A 23,582-nucleotide genomic window follows, 5' to 3' on the forward strand; every position below is an offset into this window, starting at 1 on the left:
GCTCCAACTTTCCAAATATGCATGTAGGTGCTTAGTCAATAAAATTCACCTAAATATGATACCAAGGTCTGAATAATTTGGGCTCCTTAGTGACTAATAAGCACTCATAAATGCAGCTACTATTTTTCAGGGATCCATGAAATTCTCATGCTTGAACAGCTTGGGAACCAAAATTCTAAAAGACAGGCCCAGAAAACAACATTATTTCTCTTTGGTCAACAGAATTATTATTTATGTCATTGTTTGTACAGTCCACATTTGATTGGGCACTTGCAATGCAGGCTGACCAGAGTTAATTGGCTCACATTCACAAGAGATGAATCCACCTGCAATGCAGGAGACCCCAGTCCAATTCCTGGGTCAGGAAGATCCACTGGAGAAGGGATGGGCTACCCACACCAGTATTCTTGGGCTTCCCTGGTGGCTCAGCTGGTAAAGAATCTGCCTGCAATGTGGGAGACCTGGGTTTGATCCCTGGGTTGGGAAGATCCCCTGGAGAAGGGAACACCTACCCACTCCAGTATTCTGGCCTGGAGAATTCCATGGACCATATAGTTCATGGAGTCGCAAAGAGTCGGACATGACTGAGCGACTTTCACTTTCACAAAAGATAGATTAAAGTATTAGTAGGTCAAAGATAAAAGGAAAGAAAAGAAGTTACCCCATGCCCCAGGATGAAGGATACAGTTTAGTCAAGTCTTCCCTTGCCAATCAGTAACCCAGCAGAGAGGCTGCCCCAAGGCTCTGGTTGATTATGCTCCATTGGTTCAGAAATGGGCCCCCCACATAATGAGCCCATAACTCAGAAATATAGAGAAGAAAAGAAAAGAAAATTTCCTTGACCATATTTCTTTTTGAGAAAAGTATAGGAAGAATGAGTGGTTTATTCAGTTCAGTTCAGTTCAGTCGCTCAGTCGTGTCCGACTCTTTGCGACCCCATGAATTGCAGCACGCCAGGCCTCCCTGTCCATCACCAACTCCCGGAGTTCACTCAGACTCACGTCCATCGAGTCAGTGATGCCATCCAGCCATCTCATCCTCTGTCGTCCCCTTCTCCTCCTGCCGCAATCCCTCCCAGCATCAGTCTTTTCCAATGAGTCAACTCTTCGCATGAGATGGCCAAAGTACTGGAGTTTCAGCTTCAGCATCATTCCTTCCAAAGAAATCCCAGGGCTGATCTCCTTCAGAAGGGACTGGTTGGATCTCCTTGCAGTCCAAGGGACTCTCAAGAGTCTTCTCCAACACCACAGTTCAAAAGCATCAATTTTTTGGTGCTCAGCCTTCTTCACAGTCCAACTCTCACATCCATACATGACCACTGGAAAAACCATAGCCTTGACTAGATGGACCTTTGTTGGCAAAGTAATGTCTCTGCTTTTGAATATGCTATCTAGGTTGGTCATGACTTTCCTTCCAAGGAGTAAGTATCTTTTAATTTCATGGCTGCAGTCACCATCTGCAGTGATTTTGGAGCCCCCAAAAATAAAGTCTGACACTGTTTCCACTGTTTCCCCATCTATTTCCCATGAAGTGATGGGACTGGATGCCATGATCTTCATTTTCTGAATGTTGAGCTTTAAGCCAACTTTTTCACTCTCCACTTTCACTTTCATCAAGAGGCTTTTGAGTTCCTCTTCACTTTCTGCCATAAGGGTGGTGTCATCTGCATATCTGAGGTGATTGATATTTCTCCCGGCAATCTTGATTCTAGCTTGTGCTTCTTCCAGCCCAGTGTTTCTCATGATGTACTCTGCATATAAGTTAAATAAACAGGGTGACAATATACAGCCTTGATGTACTCCTTTTCCTATTTGGAACCAGTCTGTTGTTCCATGTCCAGTTCTAACTGTTGCTTCCTGATCTGCATACAGATTCTCAAGAGGCAGGTCAGGTGGTCTGGTATTCCCACCTCTTTCAGAATTTTCCACAGTTTATTGTGATCCACACAGTCAAAGGTTTTGGCATAGTCAATAAAGCAGAAATAGATGTTTTTCTGGAACTCTCTTGCTTTTTTGATGATCCAGTGGATGTTGGCAATTTGATCTCTGGTTCCTCTGCCCTTTCTAAAACCAGCTTGAACATCAGGAAGTTCACGGTTCACATATTGCTGAAGCCTGGCTTGGAGAATTTTGAGCATTACTTTAGAAAGAAATATTTGTGAGAGAATGGTGAATCCCCTGAACACATTTTCATTTTATTATTTTCCATAACACTAAGCATCCTTGCCACCTCCTCCTCATCAATAGTCTGCAGTAACAATGCAAAATTAATACATGACCCACTGTTTAAGGACACATGCCCATTTTTCTCAATGGAGAAGGGAATGGCAAACCTTTCCTAGGTATCATACCTTTCCCAGATGAGCCCCCCAGGTCAGAAGTGTCCAATATGCTACTGGGGAAGAGTGGAGAAATGAATGAACGAAGAAGCTGGGCCAAAGCAGAAATGACACTCAGTTGTCTGGCTCAGGCCAGACTTCAGCCCTCTGCACTGCACATTTTCCAACCGCATGCCTCTCTGCTAGAAGAACCTAGGTTCCAGGATTCTGGCCTGGGTTGGGGAAGGCAGCTGATGGAACCAAATTTGTTTCTGCTGCTTCTCCTCCTCGTTCAGGTGCTCCCCCCATTCTCACTGATGCCCGCAGCAACAGTTGGTGTCAAGATGGTTCTGACCACTGGGGGTCAGCCTCTCACCATGGCCCTGTGTCCATACGCTGCTCACGACAGTGGCAAGTGTCTCTGAGTTTTTAAATAAGAAGATACACACAGATTGCATTTTTCCTTCTCTCCTATTATTTAAATAAAATGAACTGAACTTGCTACCTAAAACCTGAAGGAAGTACCATATAGACTAACAATGAAATCAGGGTAGTTAAGGATTTGAAGACATGAAGCTTCAAAGATCTGAGGACATTTCTGTAACTAAGTTCACCCAGAACCACACATTTAGGGAATCACTAGAAAGAGAAGGGATCTTACAGCCCATGTAATCCGAATGCCTTGGAGTCCTCATGAGGAAACAGGGGTTAAGTGACTTGCTGAAAATTAGCCAATTGGTAGAAGAGTAAAGTCAGAATTAGTGTTTCTTATTGCACTTCTGTACTCAAGTTCAACCAAAAAATAAGTACACACTGAATGCCTACAACGGGTAGAGACAGATGGTTGCTTGTCCGTCAAAAGCGCAGCCACAGGAAAGCTATTCTCTGAAATGCATATGAGGTAGAGGCAGGAAAATGCGATATGGGAAGGACCCCAAATGATACCTTTGACCCTCCAAACCCCCTTAATAAGCTTTTCTCTATGTGCCCACAGGTTTCACTTCCCCATGGGCCTGTCATATATTCCAGCTTCTTCCACAATATATGCCACAAATGATACCAACAACACACACTGAACCAGTCAACGTGTCTCTGACAGGATCCTGGAAATGAAAATCCCAACCATTGCAGGAGAGCTTTGTCCCATGTCTGCCCTCTAGGATTCCAAGGTCAGTGACTGAAGAGGATGATCTATGAAGCATTTTGAACTTTGCAGTTACTCTGCTTTTTGGAAAATACAGGATACCTAGGAATATTTGAATTTAAAATTGAACTTTCAGTATTAGTCTGAATTTAACTAGGTGTTCTGTATTTTTATTTGCTAAAGCTGGCAAACTGTTTTGATGCTGAAGTTTAAGGACTTAAAATGTGTGTAAGAAAAGAAGTTTTAAGAAAATTAGGAGCATAATCTTCAGTTTGTAAGACATCCATCTGAAAGCGATCACCTAAAAATTGGGAAAGACTTTTCACAAAGATATAAAAAGCTAAGTTGTAGCAAGAAAGTACATGATAGGAAAAAGGATCCCATAAATGTCTTGGGCCATTACATTATGGCACTAGTTTAGCTTGTCTGATTAACTTAGGACACAGTTCCTCCAGCCCCACTGCCCACCCAGGACCTCCCAGTTGTGGTGTTGGGTAATATTAACACCAGCTGGAAGTTATAATAGGTTCCAGTCTCTTTCAACTCAGCAAAGAGCGAGAAGAAATGAACTGGGATTAATAGAAAGCCAATTTCTTGCTTCATGTACTTTGGTTACATTACCCAAGGTTGGGGGCAAGAAGGCATCCAACCTCGCCATCTGCAGGCCTGCTACGGATCACATCTCCACTCGGTTCTTCACAAGGATTCTTTGGATTTTTCAGTAGCCACTTCTGAGTCCTGCAATAAAGCCAAAATGTGAGACGATCTCAAAACAAAACAGTAGCCCATTCAACAACGGTCAGGCAATTACTTTTGTTACTGAAATTTAGGTACCTAAGAAGCATGAGAGAAGAGAAGTATTAAGGAGACTACGAGCATAACTTTGCGTTTTAAAGCCTTCTTTCCTGCATTATTTTACAGATTCTGTTTCACTATTTGCAAGGTACTGTGAGAAGGGAGGAGGAGGGCATGGGAGGCAGCGGAAGGCATGCATGCATTCATGGATATATCAACTGAGTACTAACTATATCCTAGGACTGGAGACAAAGCAATGGAAAAACAACAAAATCTCTGCTTAAATGGACTTTGAATTTGTAGAGAGGGGAGTGCCTATAGAAACACTATCACAGCAATTGTGTGACACACACAATATTAACTCCACCTTATAAGTGAAGCCAGTGGTGTTGGAAGACAGTAGTGATGTACCCAAGGCACATGGCTACCAAGGGCAGCCCAGGGGCTGGGTCACAGTGATGGGCCAGCTACAAATTGGCATGCGCCATCTACCTCTGTAAGGATTAAGTCATGAGCTGCTGAAGCTGCTGACCTTCAACATCCCCTGAAAGGAGTTCAGGGTGAAGAGCAGAAGTGAAGCATTCTGTGCTCTGGGAAAATCTGGCAGGACACATCTTCAGAGAGTTAAAAATTTTTCAGGAAAAGATTTTATGAACCAAATTCTTGCATCTCCTTGTACCTAGAAAAATACTAAAATTCTTCATGGTGATATTTGCTCCTCATGACTAGCAATAACCTTCTGCAAAAAAAATATGTGCTTGATCACACATACTCCCCCTGCCTTCACCAAAATCACATATATTCTGACGTTCCCCCCTACCTCTTCAGAATAGTTTCTCAGAGCTATCTGAACTGCTGTCTCCTGAGCTGTAGTCTTCATTTTGCTCCAGATAAAACTCAACTCATAACTCTCCTGTTGTGCTTTGTTTTGTTTTGCTTTCAACAGATATAAAGCCTAGGCTCCATCCAGGTCTATGCTAGGCATGGTGTCATGCCCTAGGGGAGGGGGCAAAAGGAAAGGAGATCTAACAGGGACCCCTGTCCTCAGAGCCCAGCCTCAAGAGGGAGAGAGGCTGGTGCATCATATTTGAGCAGCCATCTAAGGGAAGGCAATGAAGGAAAGGTGGTGGGGAAGACACCAGCCAGCCTCAAGATTCCCAAACAGCGCTACTACTTCAAGGCAGATGGCAGCTCAATTCCCTTTGGGAGTGCAACCCTCAGCCACACAGGCCTGTCTGCCCATCTGAAAGTGAAAACTGCTCAGTCGTGTCCAACTCTTGGTGACCTCATGGACTTTAGAATCCATGCAATTCTCCAGGCCAGAATACTGGAGTGGGGAGCCTTTCCTTTCTCCAGGGGATCTTCCCATCTGCCCATCTGAGGAAGGGCAATAGGAAGATAGGGGCTGCTCTAGAAGCCCATACCAGGAGCTGTGAATTCCAAGTAACAGATGGAACCCACTGGGAAATGGTGTGGGTTATTATTTTTAACCAAAGGCATCAAAGAGAACAATTGAAGTGGCTAATATAAACAGTTCCAAAGTTTCAAGGTATAGTTTGTGGAACATACTTCCTGTTGATTTTCTTACAAAGCAGGCCTTTCAAGAAATCAAGTTTCATGAAGTAATTACACTATCATATTTAAAAAAATTTAGTTTCACAAATAGCCTTTTCTGAGATACACAAAACAAATAGTGTTTGGACAGTTAATCTAAATAAGACAGGCAAGACTGATACAAAGGGAGGAATAACTGATTTTACCTCTTTAAAGAAAATTGCTTAACACGCCTAACTGACAAACTCAGTGCCAGAGTTGTATTTACTGGTCTATATCAGTGACACGGCAATATTTAAGTTGGCAGTTTTAATTTGATCCCAAGAGAATCTTATTATGTTGTAGTCCACAGAATAAGAAAAAAAAACAAACTTAACAATTATAGTACATGTGGACTTAAGTTTCTTCCTTCCATTTTTTTTTTTTTTACAGTATTTGCCAAACATCTGCTTTTCTTTTGACATTCTGTCCAATGGATGAACAGCTGATTATTCAGTATTCTGTCTACACACATCCAACATATTGATTGAACACTAGGCTAGAAAGTACAGTTTACTGATGGACCACTGAATTAAAATGTCAAATTTTTGCCCATGAATCCTGTGTCTCAAGATAGAAAAGGGTTTGGAACGTGGGACTCCTTGGGGAAGCTTACAGTTCTTGGAAAATCATAACAATAAGAACAGAAAGCATTTATTAAGCCCTAAATTAGCCAGACAAACTACAATAGTGCATAAAATGCTTTTCAATATTGAGAATAGTGGATGACACTGGCCTACTTTTTAAGAAAGTGGAAAATGAGCAAACAATACGATGCCCAATGTAGTGGGGTTTTTGTGTGTAATAAATATGTAAATACTATTATTCCACAGTTCTGAGCTTTTAATTGGAAATGATTAAAAACACAAACTCCAAGAACCAGAAACTTCCTTCCAATTTAGGGAAGACACTGATATTCTTGAACAGAAGTTAATATTTTATGGGAAATCAACTCAATGGACAGGATGTATGAAAAGTTATAGTTATGCAGGCTGGGGATGGGGTAAGGAGAAGCCTGTGATGCTAAAAGAAAAAGGTGGAATATGAAAATGCATGATGTTAAATAGCCACCCAATATACTACATAGGTCTATGGACAAAGACTGGAAAGGAACAATAAAACCACAGATGTTTTAGAGCAGTGAAACCCTGGATCATTTTTTGTTTTGTTTTGTTTTCTGTTTACTGTTCTTCCAGTTTTTAAACGAAATAAGTATGTAGAAGCAGCTCATCTCCAAGAGCCCCTGGGAGGAGCTTGAAGGAGGTGGAAAGTTCCAGTGGAAGCAAAATCACCTGTAGTAGTAGTGAGCTCTGCACAGCCCAGGGAGCAGCAGGAAAGCCAGCACCAGCACGCGGACAGCCACCAGGCTGACGTTCCACTGATGCCCACGGCCAGCGCAGTGCGGATCCCACCCATCGAAGTCTGCGTACTCACATCACTTCCCGGCATAGCCAACGGGACAGCTGTGGCAACACACAGAGAGAAGTCAGCAGTGAGCCATGGCCAGAAACACTTATATTCTTGTACTCACTAGCCAGTCACCTCTCAACCTCTACACTTCAGCCTCATACTTTGTGAAGAATATGGAAAATCCATCAGGGCTCAGTTGCTGCTGTTGTTCAGTCACTCAGCTGCATCCCACTCTTGCAACCCCATGGACTGTAGCCCACCAGGCTCCTCTGTCCATGGGATTCTCCAGGCAAGAATACTGGAATGGGTTGCCATTTCCTTCTTCAGGGGATCTGCCCGACCCAAGGATCGAACTGTGTCTCCTGAACTGGCAGGCAGTTTCTTTACCACTGAGACCCCAGGGAAGCCAAACGGGTCAGTTGAAAGCACTCTGATCTACAAGCTACTGCAGCATAGACTTCCCCCATTGGTCTGTTGGCCCTGGGATTGATTCGGGGTTACTCGCATACCACCTCTATAAGGCACTGCAGAACACTGATTAAAGATCAATTTCTGTTAAAAGAACAACTGCCTCTCTCTAAGACCAACACAAAGCAACCCTGCCCTAGGAGCAAAGGGAGTTTTCAAACAAATGTTTGGCCAGATTGCAATCAATATAAGTCAAAGGAAGGAAGAATTTGAAAGCAGAGTCTTTTACTTGAGACCAGGTTATAAAAGAATGTGAGTAGCCTCTGAACAGGAAGCAGAGGAAACCATTTTTCTTACTTTTTTCTTAAAAGTCATAGATCCAAAAGGTCTCAGTGGTAACAAGAAGCACGCACTTACTTTCTTCAAGAGAGAAAAACTAAGTGGAGGGAAAAGTGGCATTCACCAACATCCCGCTGTTCATTAGTGAAATTGTTACTGGAATTATTGTTGTTCATATGGGGCTTCCCTGGTGGCTCAGATAGTAGGTAAAGTATCTGCCTTCAATGGAGACCTGGGTTCGATCCCTGGGTTGGGAAGATACGTTGAAGAAGGGAATGGCTACCTACTCCAGTATTCTTGCCTGGGGAATCCCATGGACAGAGAAGCCTGGTGGGCTACAGTCCATGGGGTCTCAAGAAGTCCAAGACACAAGACGGGACAGAGTGACGAACACTATCAGCAACCAACACAGGCTGTGAACTTTTATGTGAAAGTAAATGAAACAATGCTGCCATCTACTGGGAATGCATGCTTCCAGAGCCTCTCAGGATCTTGAGTAGAATTAATTATTCTTTGAAAGAGCATAAACTTTAAAAATAGTCTACTAAGCATTTTGTGATGCTCACTTGTTAGGAATTTCTTCCCCTTGGCCCTGGATCCACTAACTATATACCCATGCCCCCACTTTATTCCAGAAGGAGATGAAGGTATGAATACACAGAGAACGGACATCAGTCCCCATGATGGGAAGAGGCAGCAAGGGACAAGCTTTAGATGAATCATGCATCTACTGCATGGATGAAGCCCCAGAAGAGACCTCAAGTCTAGTCCTAGTTGTACCTTGAGTTAGTCATAGGAGCTTTGGCAAGTCACTTTCAGAGACAGAAGGGAAAGAAACTAGCATTTGCTATACACCTTATGTTTCTGATACTGGGATAGTTAGATAGCATCACCGACTCAAGGGACATGAATCTGAGCAAACTCCAGAAGATAGTGTAGGACAGGGGAGCCTGGCGTGCTACAGCCCACGGGGTTGCAAAGAGTCAGACATGACTTAGCAGCTGAACACTGGGCACTTTTGTTTTGTTCTCAGTGGTGGATTTCCATTTTACAGATGAGGAAAGTGAGATGCAGAGGAGTTACATAATTTGTACCAGGTCACACGGCTAGTAAATGGCAGTTTTGATTCAAATGGTTCTCCGATTTCAAAGTCTGTATTCTTTCTACTACATTGGGCCACATCCAAAAAGAGTTTTAAGTTCCATGCACCTCTAAAAAACTGTTCTTCTAGAACTGACTCTGCAAAAGCATGCACGATCTGAGTATAGCACCCATGGAGGACCATCCAGTTATTCCTGGCTTTCCTGATGCTGTTTTAATTCTAGCTGTCCTTGGTTATACACATCCACTATTAACACCTAGCAGCCATTTTTAAACTGGTGGATATTAACAGGCCACACCTCCGATCCTCTCAGAGATCGTAAAGTCTCAAGTAATAAATCAAGCACATGATAAGAGTCTGGGGAGTCAAGCAGGCTGCGATATCAAAGCCTTTCAGCCTTATAAGGCCCAGAGCAATCAGCCAGCATTTCACAAGGGCAGGCCACACATCACTAATTTTTTAGGTTTTGATTAATTCTTCTCCCACATTAAACAGAAAATTTCCTAGCTGAAGAAGCTTGGTTCCATGGTCAAACAATTTCAAGTTCTGGACTAAACAAAGGTCAACAAGACTTTTTCACATGTTGTGGTGACCACGAATCAAGAATTGAAGGCTAGCGTAAGCAGCATTTCTTAAACTGTGCCACACGATCCTTTTCTCATGAAACATTTCACAGCACCATAGTTTGGGCAACTTGGGCTGAAGAAGACCTGCCCTAGAGGCTGTGGGTTGGTTCAGAGCCAAACCAGAATAAATGAGGACCTCTTCTGTGCTCAAGAGGTTTGGAGTCCTCTGAGAACCCCCCAAGCAGGGGCCCTCTGAGGAGGCCTGTGGATGTGGACACTTCCAGTTCTCATATCCTCTGCATCCCCAGGGCAGCTGGGATTTCCTACATCTGGGAGGAGAGCTTCCATTGCCTCCAAGCAAGGAAGGAAGAAAGTTCCTTTACTAACCTGCTCACAACATTGTGAACAGTCTCTGCGCTTCCCAGGTGGCGCTAGTGGTAGAGAACCCACCTGCCAATGCAGGAGATGCAGACGACCTGGGTTCAGTCCCTGGGTTGGGAAGATCCCCTGGAGGAAGGCATGGCAACCACTCTAGTATTCTTGCTTGAAGAATCCCATGGACAGAGGAGCTTGGTGGGCATGGTCCACAGGGTCGCACAGAGTTGAACATGACTGAAGTAACATAGCACTCATGTATACATGTGCAGAATGATGCCTGTGAGATGTTTCTAATAACCATTGGACTGGGAAGCACTCCCTAGAGATGTTTTCTTTTTATGGAATTAAAAAAATACAAGGTGAGGTCATTGGGGCATGGAAGGATGGAAGGGTCGAACATCTGACAAATCCATGTTTTTATTAGATATAGAATTCAAAAACAAAGTTATGATCCAGATTAATGAGAACTCTGGTGATATTTTAAATATTGCTTTTGATTGCTGCTGCTGCTGCTGCTAAGTCACTTCAGTCGTGTCCGACTCTGTGCGACCCCATAGACGGCAGCCCACCAGGCTCCTCTGTCCCTGGGATTCTCCAGGCAAGAACACTGGAGTGGATTGCCATTTCCTCCTCCAATGCATGAAAGTGAAAAGTGAAAGTGAAGTCGCTCAGTCGTGTCTGACTCTTAGCGACCCCATGGACTGCAGCCCACCAGGATCCTCCATCAATGGGATTTTCCAGGTAAGAGTACTGGAGTGGGGTGCCATTAAAGGTGCTTAAATTTAAGTGTTAGATCCAGTTTAATTGTCATTTTGTAGCAACTCATATTTAAAATATTATTAGAGGAATATGATATTTTCATCGGGTTTTAATGACAGAAATGAAAGCAGTGTGCTAAAGAGTGTTCACAAGTCATTTAATGATTGGTGCTATCAGTTCCAAGTGAAATTGATGTGCTAACTACAATACATAACCCTGCAGTACCCTTCTTCTTCTTCTAATGCCTTTAATAATCCAAAGTTAAAGTGTCAGAGAGAAACATAAACCATTGCAGGGATACTTGTGTTCATCATTTCATTACTGGGAATAATACAAAGCCATTAACAGATGAAAACAATTTGATCCTTATTATCAAAATCAAGAATGATTATCATCAAGTACTAAATTTATCTTAGGTTAGAAAACCACGGCATGAAATATGAATATGAAAACAGATTTCTATTAGGACTGAGTTATTTTTGCTAATATTCACAAACATTTCCCACTATTTTTGTCAGGATGACGTGATTTCTAATGCAAGGCCATATTCTTCATCACAGAATATAATTTATCTAGTAATTTAGACTATGTTTCTACTAATTATGATTAATAATCAAAGCTTTTAAGCTTATAGCACCTACTCATGAGGATCAAAGTACTCTCTCACTCCATCATTAGGCACAGAGAAAATTACCACTGAGTCAGGAGGCCAGCCAGAAGAGACCTACTTATTTTTCAGTATCTATCCATTCCCTCAGATTGCCTTCAGATTATGAAAGTTACTGCTGCTGCTGCTACTGCTGCTAAGTCGCTTCAGTCGTGTCCGACTCTGTGCGACCCCATAGACGGCAGCCCAGCAGGCTCCCCCATCCCTGGGATTCTCCAGGCAAGAACACTGGAGTGGGTTGCCATTGCCTTCTCCAATGCATGAAAGTGAAAAGTGAAAGTGAAGTCGCTCAGTCATGTCCGAGTCTTGCGACCCCATGGACTGCAGCCCACCAGGCTCCTCCGTCCATGGGATTTTCTAGGCAAAAGTACTGGAGTGGGGTGCCATTGCCTTCTCCAATAAAAGTTACTAAAAGTAAGATTTGATACAGAACTAGATCTTCTGGGTGTGGTTCTACTCAAGACTGAGGGGCACGGTTTTGAGCGAGTGTGGTGAGGAGCAGGCTAACACATGACCCGCCAAAGCCATCACGGTGACAAAGGCAGAGAAAAGGCAGCCACGGCTGCATTTATCAGTTGTTAACAACAAAATGCAAACGCCAACTATTAGGATGTAAAGGGAGAAAAATGGAGGCCCCGTGTGACTGTATGTAACACTTTTTAAAATTTAGAAACGTAGCACTGATGCTCCCCATCTATTTGGCATAAAACAGAAGTTTTAAGACATTCTCTCAGTTTACTTCCCAGACTGTACCAGTAGTAACAGCAGGTTATTTAAGTCGGAGGGGAAATCACCCAATTCCTTAAATTTCATATTTGCCACTGACACCTGGGGTGTGTGTGAAATATTCAGAAAGAGTGTAATACACACATTATATATATATATACACATATATACATATGTAAATAACAGATTTATGTGTGTGTGTGTGTGTGTGTGCTCAGTCATGTCAGTCTCTTTGCGACCCCATGGACTGTAAGCCCATTAGGCTCCTCTGTCCACCTCCAGGAAAGAATACTGGAATGGGTTGCTACTTCCTCCTCCAGACGCTCTTCCCTGACCCAGGAACGGAATCCAAGTTTCCTGCCTCTCCTGCATGGGCAGGCGGATTCTTTATTGCTGCACCATGTGGGAAGCCCAGATTTACATATATAAATTACATATATTTTTCATTATGGAAAAGTTTAATTATAGAAAAATCTCAATATAAATTTTTTGAATTCACTAAAACTTAGGGGCTGCAATATCATATCTCTACAGAAAAATAGTCTGACTTACTGGCAGGAGAACAGGTTGTCAATGCCAAAATATATACAGACACCACCATTGAGGCAGTACCCTTCAAAATTCAGGGAACATTCAGGGAAACAATTTTTCAAAAAATTGTGTCCATTCTTCCCAAGGTGAGACAGCAGAGTAGAGTCTAGAAGAATCAAAGGCATTTCTTTTACTTTCTGAAGTGACTGGAGTCTTTCAGATATCAACATCAGGAACTAGTTTCTGTGAACAATTTGTCATATGGAACAATAATTTCACTTTCTTAACCAGACTTTATGAAATTTGCTATGGAGTCAGCCATTTTGCTTGAGGTTCAGCACTATTTGACATAAAGTATATTGGAGGCAAGTAAGAGAATGGTCAATCCTAAGACCATATGAACCCTGAGTACAGATCTCTTATAAAAGCCATCTGTCATCTATAAAAACACACCATGTAAAACAACAGTTAGCTTAAGAGGGTCTCACTGAACAACCATCTCTCTTCATGGCTTATAAACCACCCACCACTATACAGTCCATTACCCCCAGTTCCCTGGGAGTCTCAAAATTTTATCCCACAGGATACTTGCTTCTAAATGCAATTTAACTTTCAGGGGAGCCCTCAAAGACAGGACTAGCAACTTTGACAGAGAGGAAATGTTACCATAACAGAGGGGATGTCCAAGTGGAAAAGTCCCTTTTATTGAATGGTTCACTGCATAAATATTAGGAGTCTTTCAATAGCTCTAAGAAGAGCAAATTATTTGAGAAAATAATATACTGAAAAACCAGAGCCCCAAACAAGTGCCAAATTTTCCTTTTTCAGGATGTTTTCTGCTTGCAGGGCTGAGATGGGTAAATGGCTGTCAGTGACTAAGCTGATTCTGGCTTCTGGTGTCTTTGAAGCCAACCCCCACCACCCTCCGACCACCCCTCCCCATTCTGGAGTGCTGATGGTGAGAAGATACTGCTCTTGCAGGGAGAGGGTTCAGGAAGCAGAAATGGACTATAATTAACAATTTAAAAAGTTCTCATTCAGCTCAAGAAATACTGACTTTTTAAAGTAATACATTAAAATCCTTGAAAGTGATTCAAAATGCCAGGAGTCCAGACATCCTCCCCAACCTGTCTAGCCCTGCCAAGTTCTCCCAGTGGCCCCCAAAATCAACATTACAAATCAGGACATTAACTGAATAGTTAAAGAGAACCACCTGTGTTCTCACCTATATTGCATTGTGAATAATAAAAAAGAATTTATTCCAGATGCTATTAAATTAAGAAAACTTGGACCATTTCATTCTCGACCTCATCATCAATCTAATCAGGAGAGGAAACTCACCAGCCTGATTGAACCAAATGATTTCTTGAAGCTCTAATGAAAACACACTTAAGTAGAGATTTTTTGGGAATCAAGTCCCTCCCCTTGGATCCAAACCACCCACCAACCTACCAGGGCAAATCTGTCCAGGCTCAGACAGGCCGCCAGCACGCGTGCAAGTGTGGTTTTCCTCCATATTTGTTCAGGTGGCATTTTCCCCACAGCTGTGCACGCCCCGTCGGTGCTCATCAATATCTGCCAGGAAAAAGGAGTAGGAAAGAGAAAAGTGAGGTGCAGAGGAGATCAGAGGCTCATATAGTAATTGAAAAACCCAATATTCTGGAAAAGAAGCGTCTTCAATTTGTGTCATGATACATGTTCTCAGAGCTCTGTACATTTTTAGATTCAAAAATTCTATTATCCATGTTGGAAAGAGAGATGAACTGGGTCCGTGGGGTGCATACCCATGCAGGTAAACTACTGATGTCAGGCTGGAAGCTTCCCTACTTCTTGGAAGGAAAGGAAACTTCCCAGCACAAATAGCTCCATGGGAAATTTGGAGATGGTAAACTATCTCTAGGTAAACATTTAGAAGTTCAGATCCTATTAAATAAAACATTTTGCCCTTTTAACACAGATATAAATGAAATCATCTCTTTCTTTCCCAACTACCCATCTTTTCTATTCTTAGTTATCACCACTGTAACCTTTAGATCCTTCCTCTCTCCAATGTTCCATTGCTGTAAGAGGAGTAGCCTTCCTACATTCCCCGTATCCCATCTCTCCTCTACTCCTCTCCTAAGCATCAGTGCCACATTGATCTTCCCCGACCACATCTCCCATCATTGCACCCCTGACTCAAATGCCTAATAAAATATACTCATGCCCCCAGGTTCATCCAAAGTAATACTTCCTCCATGAAGTCCTTCCCAATACCTCAAACAGGTATTTCTACCTATTCTAAACTCCCACTTCATTTTTAGTTCTCTTATGATACACATCTTTCTTCACTACTTATCATAGCTGCATTGATTTTAGATTATATTCTAAAGGTGGAGGACAATGCAGAGAACAAGAACAAGCTCACTGTTTCTATGTGGCCCGAGGACTCCGTGCCACTCAGGCAGGCTGGGCCATAACACTCTGTTACATGAAAGGAGGTATGTGAGTAATAGAGTCGGAATCCAGAGTATACTGACTTTAAACATCCAAGAAAGTATACCTTCCTTTTTCTTCAAAGTAAATGAAATATAAAGCCTGTTTGTCTAAATTATCTATGAGCCTGTTTAATTAGAGCAGTGACATTTTCCTGACTGACAGCCAAATATGTGCTTAAAAGAGCATTTACAGATGTTTGTGGACTCCACAAAACTAATCTGATAAAGGTCTGATTTAAATCAACCAGATCCAGAAAATTGGTAGCTATGACTGATATTTCATCTTTAACCTCAACATGTGGGAGAAAGCAGTGCCATTTCAGTTTCTTATCAGGGCATCTGCCCCTCACCGTGAAAAGATTTTCATGTTTTCAGAAGGAAAGGAAAACACTGGAAGAGACATTTTAAAGCCCCATAAAACTTGAGATAACTATTTTACTGGGCCAGGATGGCTTCAAGTCAGGTCTTCACTTGTACAGTGATGCTGTGCTATTGACACCTGGAATGGTACATGACATCCACTAAGTGAACTCCCAACCCAGCCAGCCACACCCAGACCTTGGCAGAGCATGGTGGTTATGAAAGAGGTCTTAATCATTCGCTGCTTATATTTAAATGTCAGTGTCTTGAACTGATCAAGAGCCAGCCAGCGAACCCTTTCATAGAATCTTCATGCACAGCAGTGACCTCCAACAAACCCATGTCAGCTCTGAAGTTCACCACAGTTCATTTGCCAAATTCAGTAACAAAGAAAACACTGTCCGGTTTCCCCCATGATGGCTCAAAGTATGGGGTATTGATCAGGTACTGATGTCACTCAACCCCCAGAGAAAGAATTAGAAAGGCAGAGGGGAAAACAGCCTCTGCAGAGGGGAGGCACTAAGTAGTGCCGGCATGGCCAAAGGGCATGGACTTGAGTATTTACCAAGAACTGAAATACGTCAGTTTGACAGGTCACACAACTCCCCTTTTCAACTTAACATGTATCACTGCAGTTATACCCTGTCTTTTCTCAAACTGCCACACCCAGCGTTCAGTGATTCTCCAAGGTTTGCCCCTACCCACTTCCCTCCACACATAGCTTTCTTACCCAGACAGTGGATTCCATCTCCCTAGTAGCCCTCTGAGTGCCGGCAGACATAGCCGCCTTCTGTATTGACACACTTGGGGGAGGTGGGAGGGCAAACTGAGAGACCCATCTCACGTCCATCTACATCTGCGGGCAAAACAATGAGCTAGTGAAATATGCACGCAATCCTGGTATAAACTACTATAGTAGGAAAATGAAAGCGTTAGTCGCTCAGTTGTGTCTGACTCTTTGTGAGCCCATGGACTGTAGCCCACCAGGCTCCTCCATCTATGGCATTCTCCAGGCCAGAATACTGGAGTCGGTAAGCATTCCTTTCCTCCAGGGGACCTTTTCAACCCAGGGATCAAACCCTGGTCTCCTGTATTGCAGGCAGATTCTTTACTGTCTGAGCCACCCAGGGAAGCCCATAGTAGGAAAGAATAGTGTAATCTTACATACACTCATCTAGCCATTTACAGGTACTGTTTGCAAACATAATGCAAGCCCTGCATTTGGACCTAAAGTTCATTTCTGAATCAATTTTCACAGATTTCTCAGTGTTTGACTAGCTAAGTATGTGTAAGTAAATCACTTTGTGCCAGAGTTTCAAACCATAAGAACATTTACAACAATGGCCATCAAAATAAAATAGAAACCTACCTAGCCTGGATGGGAGGTGAGGTTGGGGGAGAATGGATACATGTATATGTGTGGCTGAGTCTCTCTGCTGCTGTACACCCGAAACTACCACAACATTGTCAACTGGCTATACTCCAAAACAAAATTAAAAGTTAAAAAAAGAAACCTATGCAGCAAAGCCTATTTAATAAATTAAAACTTATGATCTAAGCCTTTGAGGGGAAAAGTTGTTTTTCTTGGAATTGGGAGTTTATAAATTTGACTTGAGCTCACAGTCATGCTTCTAAAGCTAATTATAAATTCGTCTCCTTAATATCAACTATATATATTAAGAAATTCTAATATAAACTCAATGTATTAGAGCATATACTCTATGTTTCAGTTTTTCTATTCATATATCCACTGCCTTTTAGCTAATATCAAATAATTTACTCACACCTGAGGATAACATAAATCCTTCTGGAGATTTTGAGTCAATACAATCTGAGAGAATCTTTTTTATTCACTATTTTCCAGATATGTGTATTTGGATTTTGCTCTTATCAGAACATTGTTTTCCATCTCCAGCAAATCCTTTCAAACACTGACATGTGACATCCGCTCCCTCTGAAAGGCACTCAGCCCGTGTACCGCATCCCATGGCATCAGTCTTTATTATCTGCAAAGAGTAAGAACCCTATCAGCTTATTTTCAGATCTCAGAGGGAAAAAATGGACTTTAATGCTTTGCATCCTACAGAACATTCTAGAACTTCTTTTGTCAAGTTCTGGGACAGGTTAACCTCCAAACAGAAACACCATGTTGATCTGTAATCTGTATCTATATCAAAGGGTCCACAAGCCATATGCTTCTGTTTACATGCTCTCAACAAATCTTTAGTCTTAAAGAATTATGTGGTGTTCAAAACCCACCTGTGAACTTATTTATAATTTTTTAAAGAATTTTCAAATTTGAACTATAACATTTCTAGGAGTAAATGGACTCAAATGTTTTAAATTGTATTGCTTTATTTGAGAATTCCCAACCTTCATGAAAGGGTCAACATATTCTTATCTCCCAAAGATAATATGTAGCATGTAGGTCTAGGTACCAACATGGCAAAGAGATTTCATCATAAAAAGATTTACTGTCAATTTACTAAAATTATGTTTCATGTATAATAGAATATGTATGTCAAAAATGTATGTTTTACTATCAAGATTTATGCCGTGACTTGCAAACCTCTAGGCACTTTTACAGAGTCATGAACCATACAAACTAAATGCTGTAAATGGATCATTTCATTTCATACTCCATTGAAATGCAAATGCCCCAGGGAACAGAGTTGCCTGTTGAGCCATAAACATGAGCAAGTTTTTTTTTCTTCCTTTAGCTACTTATGTATGAAATCATTCTCCAAATGCCTCCTCTCTGTTGGAGTTGGGGGTATCTGACATACCACAGCAGGATATAAACTATCTTCTGTCTTTTCACTGGTAAACTTGCTCATCTGAATATAGAAGAGGTCAAGAAACCCTCCAAAGTTGCCCATAAATTAAAGAAAGTTAAGTGATCTAAGTAGGATTCAAGTCCCATGAGAATGCAGACATCGGGTAATTGCATTTGACTTGCTTAGCTATTTGAGTGAAAAGATTTCTTTTGTGGGAATACATGCCTTTCATGCTTGCTTGGTCACCTCCTGTCACTCGTGACTCTTTGAGCTGGATAAGTTCAGCCTAAATCAGTTATCCATTGGATTCAGCATTTATTTGGAAGACTAGCTCCCAAATCACAAGGCTGTTCAGAGAGTATGGTGGACAGCATCCAATTACCCCAGACATTTTAAGTCACTAGCGGAATTAGAATATGATTCAGGAATTACTTGGTAACTTGCAATCCCCCAGGATTCCCTGGTGGGTCAGAGGTTAAAGCATCTGCCTGCATTGCAGGAGAGAGACCTGGGTTCGATCCCTGGGTCAGGAAGATCCCCTGGAGAAGGAAATGGCAACCCACTCCAGTATTCTTGCCTGGAGAATCCCATGGATGGAGGAGGCTGGTGGGCTACAGTCCACGGGTGGCAAAGGGTCGGACACGACTGAGCGACTTCACTTTCACTTTCACTTTCAATCCCCCAGGCAATGAAAAGCAATGGACATGTGTTTGCAGTTGGAGGGTAGGCCATAGCCAAAGTTCTTTTTGCCACCCCCTGGCTCCAGAAGGAGCGAATGCCTGTGCTCCACATGCCTCCTCTCTAAAATACGGTGACAGTTTCCATCCAGTCTACTTCACATGGTTGTTTTAAGAACTTGAACAAAAAGTGATTAAAAAAAAGGTTTTGAGAATTTTGAAATATACTTATCTAGATAAGGGTGATAAAGGAGAAAATCATTGTGATGGCTTGTATCAGAATTAGCCTTATCACACTAGAAAAGACTCTGCAGTCTGTTAGTAAAACTAACAAAATTAATTCATTCCAAAATGCCTACTGTGTGTCAGATCCTCATGAGGTCCAAAAATACAGTGGTGGAGGATATAGACGAGAGTTCTGCTTTCTTACATGATTAATTACTGAAGTATATGTGTAATGAGCACAATCAAAAACAATACTGGGTTCCAAGAGGGCTGAAACAGCTCTCGTATTGCCTGGTCAGGAGACTAGGAAAGTCTTTCTGAGAAAGAGCATATTATGTCGAGATATGAAGGATTCACAGGACTTGGTGGGGAGGGGGTTAGAAAGAGCACTGTAAGTCAAGAAAACAACACCTGCATGTTACAGGCGAGGCCTATGTAATGGAAGAAGGCCATCCAAAGCGGGGATAGACGGGCACAAGCTAAGGCTCATGAGGTGGACACAAGTTAGTTTCTCCAGGGCTCAACAGGCTACATTAAGAATTTTACATTTTAGTCATGAATTTAGAAGAATTTGTGATTTTAATAAATTTCACAATGAAACTTTTTATGATTGAATCGCTTTGCCATGTGGTTATACAGGTCTACTTGCCACATATCATTATGTGTCTTTGGGGAATAAAAACATATTGACCTAAAATCTAATAAGTTTTCAAACTTTTTTTATTATAGCTACTTGCTTGAAATGAATATTTCACTACAAAACATAAGTAAGATCTCTTAACCTCACACAGGCAGAACTAAAACTTCACAGGCTAAGACAAAATAGAATAGAATCCAGGGAAGGAAAGATGAGGCAGTTCACCAGGACAATTTCGTTCATTCTACAGTCTCCAGGTAGGAAGCCAAACACAGCCTATTATATGTGTACTCCACATCTCTGGCCATGTTGTCACTCGCTCATTTCACCCATGGGGCCTAGTTTACCATCTGTCATTCACCTTGGTTTTTGAGTCCCCCAAACATTAGGCTTTCAAAATATCTTCTATCAGCTAAGAGGAAGGTTCTCGATACTGCTGATATCTATTATCTCTACTGTTTTATTCTATCATATTGTTTGTCTCTGTATCAGACTGTGACTTTGGAGGCTGGGGCTGCATTTAGCTTAACATGCTATCACCAGCCCATAGCACAGCGTATAGTAAATAAATAGTCACCAGATGAATAATATTCCTAACATAACTATGTTTCCAGTACTTCTTTTCTTGACATGAATTACTGATAACTACTCAGTCATAATTTTCAAAATCTTTGGTCATTAACTTAATAATATAGCTTAGTTTCAGCTTTCAAATCTGTAAAATGAGGCACTGTGATAAGGGTTAAATTAGAGAATACATTTAAAGGATCTGGTAAACTCTAAAGGTCTGTAAAAATTATTACTAAAAATATTCACCTCTTTGTATTATATCAAAAATCACACTGATAAATTCCTATAAAGAGGGGTAAGAGGTTCCAGGGCCTTGTTAACTATAGTTTGCCAAAGACAAAAGCTGTGGTTGAGTGTATATGAAGTCCTAATATGGAGTTCTCCAATTGATTTTTAAGCCACATACTGTGTTAAAATTAAGATTTACTCAGAAATACAAACAAATAAAATGTTTCAAAGCAGAGCTGCACTGACTGAATGGCAGAGACCTAGCATGAATAAGAGGTGGGGTTTGCAGGAGCTTTAGGGCTGAGCTAAGCCCTGTTTGAAAACCACTACCTTCATGAGTCGGAGAAGGCGATGGCACCCCACTCCAGTACTCTTGTCTGGAAACTCCCATGGATGGAGGAGCCTGGTAGGCTGCAGTCCATGGGGTCACTAAGAGTCGCACAGGACTGAGCGACTTCACTTTCACTTTTCATTTTCATGCATTGGAGAAGGAAATGGCAACCCATTCCAGTGTTCTTGCCTGGAGAATCCCAGGGACGGGGGAGCCTGGTGGGCTGCCGTCTATGGAGTTGCACAGAGTCGGACGCGACTGAAGCGATTTAGCAGAAGCAGCAGCGGCTTCATGAGTGAACAGAGTATAAAAGAATTAGGTTCCCTAGAACTGGACATGGAACAATAGACTGGTTCCAAATAGGAAAAGGAGTACGTCAAGGCTCTATATTGTCACCCTGCTTATTTAACTTATATATGCAGAGTACATCATGAGAAACGCTGGGCTGGAAGAAGCACAAGCTGGAATCAAGATTGCCGGGAGAAATATCAATAACCTCAGATATGCAGATGACACCACCCTTATGGCAGAAAGTGAAGAGGAACTAAAAAGCCTCTTGATGAAGGTGAAAGAGGAGAGTGAAAAAGTTGGCTTAAAATTCAACATTCAGAAAACTAAGATCATGGCATCTGGTCCCATCACTTCATGGGAAATAGATGGGGAAACAGTGGAAACAGTGTCAGACTTTATTTTTGGGGGCTCCAAAATCACTGCAGATGGTGACTGCAGCCATGAAATTAAAAGACGCTTACTACTTGGAAGAAAAGTTATGACCAACCTAGACAGCATATTCAAAAGCAGAGACATCCTGATTCAAACCTGACACCATCATCTCAGCCACTGGCAGGTGTTGAGACTCTGCCATGTTATAGTCAAGCTCTCTGCTGCCAGCTAAGATGTCCAGTGGCAGGACTTCACTACTCAGATTGGCTCCACTACCTATGGGAGGCCAACAGATACAGTTAGTTGACCATTTGTGATTTAAGAAATGTTTGAGTTAATCTATATTTATGGCTGCTTGTTGGTTATGAGTTCAGACTCAGAGTAGGAGGATTCAGAGAAACTCGCAGGGTCTAGCTTAGAAAACCTTCCCCGCCACACCACACCCTCTCAGCTTCCCTCCATGCACTTGAGATCAAGGGTGGGGAGAGCCAGGCAGAAAGACAGGACTCTTTTAGGCACTGGCATAAATGGTAACAGTAGAATACCCAAATCCTTATGCACAGAATCAGCTCATAATCACTGTTTGCCATTATGGAGGACAAGCTGACCTCTTCAACCTGCCCTCATATATACTTTCTCCTTCAGGCTGCTTTAGACATTTGTTTTAGCCTGACTTTGCCAGTATTTAGAAATGCGGAAGAGCATAAATAAACCATAACTTAACATAGGCATGGGACCTAAGCAACTCCCCAGAACACAGGAGAAATGGATCCCCTAAAACACTGTGTATTCTCTAAGTGTGGTCCATGGATCCCTGGGGTCTCATTGCACACCACCTGGAAGGTCAAAACTATTTTCATAAAAGGCAGATAACTCCGTTATTATTTTCACTGTGTTGACCAATGGGGCAAAAGCAATGACGGGTGAAAGTGTGGTGCCTTAGCATGAATCAAGTCATGCTCCTAGTGGCATCTCTACTGTGGTCATGTTCTTCACTGCCACATACACACACATACATGCACACACACTCCAGTTCCACCTTTAAAAAACCATGATGGAGCAGTAAAATTATTGACTATGGCCTACTTGCTGTTTCATATCCTGTATAGTGAAATGGGAAGCACACAGAAAAGACTGCACACACTGAACTCATGATGTCTATCTTAGATATTTGAGCTAAAACTAGCCTCTTTTTTCCACTGAACATGATTTTTACCTGAAAGAATGTTTGATAAACTATGTCAGTAACACTTGAGGATTTGGCACTTTTTAAAAAATGAATGAAGCTATTCTGTCTCTTCAAGGAAAATTAGCTCACAGTGCTTGTTGCCAATAATAAGACTGGAGTTTTCAAGTGAAAAAGTACAATTTTACAAAATTTTCCACAAAAAGTTTTTGACAAAATCCAGACACTCAAAGACTTTTCTGATGAGTTTGATAAATAACTCATGAACGTTATTGTAGGTATATTAGTATGACACTCAGAAGATCTGCATAACTCAATCAATCAATATTTTTAAATAACCAAAACACAACAAAATCATGCATAGCAAAAGATTCATGCAAAATATAAAACAAGAATACTGGGTTTTAACATAGCAGAGGACAAGAAGTTCATTGATATGACTTCAGATTCAACATTGCAACAGGCTCTGAGAAACTACCATCTGTCTAGTTCTGAAATAATATCAAAAGAAGATATACAAAAAGGGCATCTGAAAAGGCTATTAAGCAATCTTTCCTTTTCCAGTTCCATGTCTGTCTGAGGCCAGATTTTCTTCATGGGCTCCAACCAAAACAACACAGCAACAGCTTTAACAGAGAAGCAGATGGGAGAATCTGGTTGCCCTCTATTAAGCCAGACATTAAAAATGTAAATGTAAAACAATGCCATGCTTCTCA

At 41.8% G+C, this 23,582-nt stretch overlaps 1 protein-coding gene across 1 annotated transcript in view; it reads right to left on the reverse strand.

Moving 5' to 3' along the window:
- Nucleotides 1-23,582, reverse strand: part of EGF (epidermal growth factor) — a 102,789-nt gene that overhangs the window by 2,845 nt on the left and 76,362 nt on the right. The window contains 8 exon segments of the mRNA XM_045166310.1: nucleotides 4,083-4,105; nucleotides 4,108-4,199; nucleotides 7,142-7,312; nucleotides 12,757-12,901; nucleotides 14,188-14,310; nucleotides 16,303-16,422; nucleotides 17,458-17,578; nucleotides 21,823-21,956. Of these exon segments, the coding sequence (XP_045022245.1) occupies nucleotides 4,083-4,105; nucleotides 4,108-4,199; nucleotides 7,142-7,312; nucleotides 12,757-12,901; nucleotides 14,188-14,310; nucleotides 16,303-16,422; nucleotides 17,458-17,578; nucleotides 21,823-21,956 (929 nt within the window).

Source organism: Bubalus bubalis, chromosome 7 (assembly GCF_019923935.1).
Source record: "Bubalus bubalis isolate 160015118507 breed Murrah chromosome 7, NDDB_SH_1, whole genome shotgun sequence".
In the NCBI taxonomy this organism is placed as follows: domain Eukaryota; kingdom Metazoa; phylum Chordata; class Mammalia; order Artiodactyla; family Bovidae; genus Bubalus; species Bubalus bubalis.